The sequence below is a fragment of the Lonchura striata genome, chromosome 29, assembly GCF_050655825.1.
Source record: "Lonchura striata isolate lonStrDom1 chromosome 29, ASM5065582v1, whole genome shotgun sequence".
Lineage (NCBI taxonomy): Eukaryota > Metazoa > Chordata > Aves > Passeriformes > Estrildidae > Lonchura > Lonchura striata.
In genome coordinates, this window is record NC_140731.1 from 1629307 (window position 1) to 1636108 (window position 6802).

The following is a 6802-nucleotide window of genomic DNA, read 5'->3' on the forward strand; positions in this document are numbered from 1 at the left end:
AATCAGAAAATAATCAGAGAAAAAATACAGAAAAATCAGAAAATAATCAGAAAAAAATACAGAAAAAAATACAGAAAAATCAGAAAATAATCAGAAAAAAAAAACAGAAAAATCAGAAAATAATCAGAGAAAAAATACAGAAAAATCAGAAAATACTCAGGAAAAAAAAAATCAGAAAGAAACCCAGAAAAGCCAGCAAAACCCCAGGAAGAAATGGGAAGGAAAGGGCAAATCCGTGCAGCCCGGGGGTCGCCGCTGCCCCGCGCGCGGCCGCGGCTCGGCCGGGATTTTGGGGCCGTTTCGGGGATTTCGGGCGGGATTTTGGGGCCGTTTCGGGGATTTCGGGCGGGATTTTGGGGCCGGTTCGGGCGGGATTTTGGGGCCGTTTCGGCCGGGATTTTGGGGCCGTTTCGGGCGGGATTTTGGGGCCGTTTCGGCCGGGATTTTGGGGCCGTTTCGGCCGGGATTTTGGGGCCGTTTCGGCCGGGATTTTGGGGCCGTTTCGGGCGGGATTTTGGGGCCAGTTCGGGCGGGATTTTGGGGCCGGTTCGGGCGGGATTTTGGGGCCGGTTCGGGCGGGATTTTGGGGCCGTTTCGGGCGGGATTTTGGGGCCGTTTCGGGCGGGATTTTGGGGCCGTTTCGGGCGGGATTTTGGGGCCGTTTCGGGCGGGATTTCGGGGCCGGTTCGGGCGGGATTTTGGGGCCGTTTCGGGCGGGATTTTGGGGCCGTTTCTGGCGGGATTTTGGGGCCGTTTCGGGCAGGATTTTGGGGCCGTTTGGGGGTTTCGGGCGGGATTTTGGGGCCGTTCCGGGGCTCACAACAAGGGGTTCCCGGAGAAGAACTGCAGGCGGTCCCGGCTCAGCTTCTTCTCCTTCATGCGGCGGTTCTGGAACCAGATCTTCACCTGGCGGTCGCTGAGGTTCAGCAGCCGCGAGAGCTGCAGCCGCTTCTCCTTGTTGATGTAGACGTTGAAGAAGAATTCCCGCTCCAGCTCGCGGATCTGGAATTTGGAGTACGGGCAGCGCTTCTTGCGCGTCCGCGGAGCGCCTGGGACACGGGGAAAGCGGCGTGAGGGGCGGGGGGACACGGGGATTGGGGGACGGGGTGGGGAGTGGGGGGAAATGGGATAAAAATGGGATAAAAATGGGGTTAGAATGGGGGAAACAGAATGGGGAATGGGGGGTTAAAGGGGGGAAAAATGGGGGGAATATGATGGGGAATGGGGGGTTAATATGTGGGAAACAGAATGGGGAATGGGGGGTTAAAATGGGGGAAACAGAATGGGGAATGGGGGGTTAAAATGGGGGAAAATGGGGTTAAAATGGGGTTAAAATGGGGGAAACAGAATGGGGAATGGGGGGTTAAAATGGGGGAAAATGGGGTTAAAATGGGGTTAAAATGGGGGAAACAGAATGGGGAATGGGGGGTGAAAATGGGGGAAATATGGAGGGAATATGGAGGGAATATGATGGGGAATGGGGGGTTAAAATGGGGTTAAAATGGGGGAAACAGAATGGGGAATGGGGGTCAAAATGGGGTTAAATTGGGATAAAAATGGGATAAAAATGGGGGAAATATGATGGGGGATGGGGGGTTAAAATGGGGGGAAAATGGGATAAAAATGGGGGAAACAGAATGGGGAATGGGGGGTAAAATTGGGGAAAAATGGGGGGAATATGGGATAAAAATGGGGGAAATATGATGGGCAATGGGGGTTCAAAATGGGGTTAAAGTGGGGGAAAAAGAATGGGGAATGGGGAGTTAAAATGGGATAAAAATGGGATAAAAATGGGGGAAATATGATGGGGAATGGGGGGTTAAAATGGGGGGGAAATGGGGGAAATATGGGGGGAATATGATGGGGAATGGGGGGTTAAAATGGGATAAAAATGGGGGGAAAACAATGGGGAATGGGGGGTCAAAATGGGGGAAAAATGGGGTTAAAATGGGGGGAATAGAATGGGGAATGTGGGTTAAAATGGGGCTAAAATGGGGGAAATATGATGGGGAATGGGGGGTTAAAATGGGATAAAAATGGGGAAAATAGAATGGGGAATGGGGGGTTAAATTGGGTTAAAAATGGGGATTTGGTGTGCGGTGGGTGGGAAAATAGATTGGGAAATATGGAATTTTAAATGGGATAAATAGACTGGGATATTTGGGATTTGAAATGGGATGGTGGGTTGAAAATGGGAATAATAGCTTGGGAAATATGGAAATGAAAATGGGATGGGTAGGCGGAAATTGGGATAAATAGACTGGGAAATGTTTGATTTAAAATGGGATAAATAGGCTGGGAAATGTGGGGTTTAAAATGGGATTAAAATGGGGGGAATAGAATGGGAAATGTGGGATTTAAAGTGGGATGAAAATGGGAAAAATAGACTGGAAAAATTCACCATTAAAAAAAGAATGGGTGGGCTGAAAATGGGAAAATTGTTAACTTAAAAGGGGATGAGTGGGATGAAAATGGGATGGATAGAGTGGGGAAAATTATAATTAAAAAATAAATGGGTGGATTGAAAATGGGAAAAATACATAATTTTAAAAGGGATAGGTGGCCCGAAAAAGGGATAAATAGCCTGGAAAAATCGGTAATTTAAAAAGGGATGGGTAACCCCAAAAAAGGATAAATAGACTGGAAAATTAAATTATTCTAGAAGGGATGGGTTGACCAAAAATGGGATGAATATACTGAAAAAAAAGAAAGTAATGGGTAGCCCAAAAAAGGGATAAATGATCCCAAAATGATAAATGATCCCAAAAGGAATGGGTAGCCTAAAAAGGGATGGATAACCCCAAAAGGAATTAAGAATAATTAACTCCAAAAGGAAAAAAAAAATACCCCAAAAATTCATAAATACCCCAGAAGGAATACATCAACCCAAAAGGAGTAAATACCCCAAAAGGAATAAATAACCCCAAAGGAAATTAATACCCCAAAAATGAATAAATACCCCATGAAGGAATAAATACCCCAAAAGGAATAAATACCCCAGAAATTGATAAATACCCCAAAAGGAATAAATAACCCCAAAGGGATTTAATACCCTAAAAATGAATAAATACCATAAAAGGAATAAATACCCCAACAGGAATAAATACCTCAAAACATTAATAAATACCCCAAAACATTAATAAATACCCCAGAACATTAATAAATACCCCCAAAAATCACTAAAAATCCTGAAAGAAGAATTAACCTCAGAATGGAGAATTACCCTAGAAGGAAGAAATCCCCGAAAAGGAACAAATAACCCCAAATCCGCGGTGGGAGCGGCAGAAATTTGGGATTCCCGGGAGGGCGCGGAGGCCGGAGCGCGGGCAGGGCGCATTTCGGGGAATTCCCGGCCCGGGCGGGATTTGGGCGGATTTGGGCGGGTTTGGGGTTTTTGGGGAGCAGAGCCGGGTTTGGGGTGGTTAAGCGGGTTTGGGGTGGTTAAGCGGGTTTGGGGTGGGTTAAGCGGGTTTGGGGTGGGTTTGGGATGGGTTAAACCGGGGTTTGGGGTGGTTAAGCGAGGTTTGGGGTGGGCTTGGGGTGGGTTAAACCGGGTTTGGGGTGGGTTTGGGATGGGTTAAACCGGGTTTGGGGTGGGTTAAGCGGGTTTGGGGTGGGTTAAACCGGGTTTGGGGTGGGTTTGGGATGGGTTAAACCGGGTTTGGGGTGGGTTAAGCGGGTTTGGGGTGGGTTAAACTGGGTTTGGGGTGGGTTTGGGGTGGGTTAAGCCGGGTTTGGGGTGGGTTAAGCGGGGTTTGGGGTGTGTTTGGGGTGGGTTAAACCGGGTTTGGGGTGGGTTAAGCCGGGTTTGGGGTGGGTTAAGCGGGGTTTGGGGTGGGTTAAGAGGGGTTTGGGGTGAGTTAAGCGGGGTTTGGGGTGGGTTAAACCGGGTTTGGGGTGGGTTAAGAGGGGTTTGGGGTGGGTTTGGGATGGGTTAAACCGGGTTTGGGGTGGGTTAAGCCGGGTTTGGGGTGGGTTAAGCCGGGTTTGGGGTGGGTTAAGCCGGGTTTGGGGTGGGTTAAGCGGGGTTTGGGGTGGGTTTGGGGTGGGTTAAGCCGGGTTTGGGGTGAGTTAAGCGGGTTTGGGGTGGGTTTGGGGTGGGTTAAACCGGGTTTGGGGTGGGTTTGGGATGGGTTAAACCGGGTTTGGGGTGGGTTAAGCGGGGTTTGGGATGGGTTAAACCGGGTTTGGGGTGGGTTAAGCCGGGTTTGGGGTGGGTTAAGCCGGGTTTGGGGTGGGTTTGGGGTGGGTTAAACCGGGTTTGGGGTGGGTTAAGCGGGGTTTGGGGTGGGTTAAGCCGGGTTTGGGGTGGGTTTGGGGTGGGTTAAACCGGGTTTGGGGTGGGTTTGGGGTGGGTTAAGCCGGGTTTGGGGAGGGTTAAGCCGGGTTTGGGGAGGGTTAAGCCGGGTTTAGGGAGGGAAGGGATCAAAGCAGCGCCGATATCAGCGCGGCACGATTTAGGTCGCGATTAGGGAGCAGAGCCGCGGTTCCGCGCCAGTTTCTGATTAACTCCAGCCCCGCCACACACGCGAGGGAAGGAATCAAAGCCGGGAAATTCGGGATGGGATCCTCGGAGGCGCCGGGGAGGCAGAACATTCCCCAAAAAATCCCAAAAGGCAAAGCAACCCCAAAAATAAAATACCCCCCAAAAAAATCCCAAATGGCAAAGCAACCCCAAAAATAAAATACCCCCAAAAAAAAAATCCCAAATGGCAAAGCAACCCCAAAAATAAAATACCCCAAAAAAAAAATCCCAAATGGCAAAGCAACCCCAAAAATAAAATACCCCCAAAAAAAACCCAAATGGCAAAGCAACCCCAAAAATAAAATACCCCCAAAAGGCAGAACATCCCCCCAAAAAAATCCCAAACGGCGAAGCAACCCCAAAAATAAATCCCCCCCAAAAAATCCCAAATGGCAAAGCAACCCCAAAAATAAAATACCCCCCAAAATCCCAAAAGGCAGAACATTCCCTCCAAAAAAAAATCCCAAAAGGCAAAGCAACCCAAAAATAAAATACTCCCCCAAAATCCCAAAAGGCAAAGCAACCCAAAAATAAAATACTCCCCCAAAATCCCAAAAGGCAGAACATTCCCTCCAAAATAAATCCCAAAAGGCAAAGCAACCCCCAAAAAGAAATCCCTCCAAAACATCCCAAAAGGCCGAACAGCCAAAAAAAGCCATCCCAAAAGGTAGGGCAGCCCGAAAAGGATCCCAAAAGGCAGAACATTCCCCCCAAAAAATCCCATAACGTAAATGAGCTCGAACTAACATCCCAAAAGTGCAAATGTTCAAAAAAAAAAAAAAAAAAAAATCCCAAAAGGTAAAACAGCCTCAAAACCCCATCCCAAAAGGCAAAATAGCCCCCAAATAAATCTCCAAAACAGTCCCGGATTCCCGGAGCGGCACCGAGGCTAAATAAATAAAATAAGATCAAATAAAATTCCTAAAATGAAATTTAACATGAAATTTAAAATCCGGTTTCGAGGCGATCCAAAGGGAAATCCTCTCCTGACAAAGCGCGGCTCGGGAGGGGAGGATGCGCCTGGAAAAATGGGGGGAAATTCTCCTTTTTGGCCCCAATTGCGGCGGTTCCTCCCTCAGCCCGCGCCTGCCCGGCCGCAGAGGGCTCGGCAGCGCGTTTTAATTAGAAATTAATTTAAAAAGCATCCCCAAAGCGCGGGGAGCGGCGGGGGAAGCCCGCGCGTTCTGCCCAATTGCCTCTCACCCTCGGCAACCCCGATCCTTTAAAACGCCCGCCTAAGTTCATGATCAAAGTTAATATTTGTCACCGGCCGCGCTTTTAAAATTTCACAGCCTCGCAGAGAGACAGCGAGGGACGTGGCCGCGCTTAACATCCCCTCTTCACGTTTTGTTTTTCCTTTTTTTGTTGTTTGGTTTTGTTTTGTTCTGCCAGCCCTTCTCTTTTTTTTTTTTTTTTTTTTCCCCTTTTTTTCGCCATCGTAAAAAAATAAAATAAATGCGGGGGAGAGAGAAAGAAGAAAGCGCTTCGGAGCTTCTCATAAAACGCTGGCCGCGCTTATAAAAGTGCACATAAAAAAGCTCGGCCGGGCCGCGGCTCGACCTACCGGCGGCGCCGCTCTTGGAGCCGTCCTTGGCTCCGGGCGCCGAGCCGGGCTTGGCGTTCTCCTCCTCCTCGTCCTCCTCCTCGTCCTCGCCGTGCGGCCCGTCGGGCGCGGAGCCCTCGAGGAAGCGATCGAAGCCCTGCGGCAGCACGGAGCCGCGGCTGGGCGCGGGGTGGAGCGCGGCCGCGGAGTGCTGCTGGTGCTGCTGGTGGTGCTGGTGCTGCTGGTGGTGGTTTTGGTGGTGCTGGTGGTGGTGCTGGTGGAACTCGTCGCTCTTCACCAGCACCTCGGCGGGCGGGATGCACTCCCTGTGCAGCAGCTCCTCCGCGGGGCAGCACGCCGCGTAATTCCCGCGCGGGTGCCACTTGGCCGAGGGCTCCAGCGCGTAGGGCACCTCGCGGGGCACCTGCGCCAGGTTGGCGGCGTACGGGTACGAGATCTGGCGAGCGGGGGCGAACGGGGGCACGGCCGGGAAGTCGGGCACGTAGTAGGTGCAGCTGGGCAGGTACAGGTTGCCCGCGCGGTCGCCGAAGTCGCCGCCGCCGCGCTCCTTGCGCGTCTGCGAGGGGCAGAAGTTGCCCAGGTTCACCGAGTTGAACATCCTGGCCCCGGCGCTGTGGAGGGGCTTTTTTTGGGGTTTTGTTTTTTTATATATAAGCCGCGCTGCTCGGGGTTGAGAGGTTTTTTTTTTTTCCTCCCTGAGCTTTTTTTTTTTT

The 6802-nt window shown here is 50.5% G+C and overlaps 1 protein-coding gene across 1 annotated transcript; it reads right to left on the minus strand.

Moving 5' to 3' along the window:
* Positions 1-699: 699 nt before the first annotated feature.
* HOXC11 (homeobox C11) lies at positions 700-6802 on the minus strand. The gene is made up of 2 exons (XM_085562746.1): positions 6090-6802; positions 700-1097 (listed from the first exon to the last, which is right to left on the minus strand). The coding sequence occupies exons 1-2, from the start codon at positions 6685-6687 to the stop codon at positions 817-819; spliced, it is 879 nt and encodes a 292-aa protein (XP_085418872.1). The 5' UTR covers positions 6688-6802; the 3' UTR covers positions 700-816.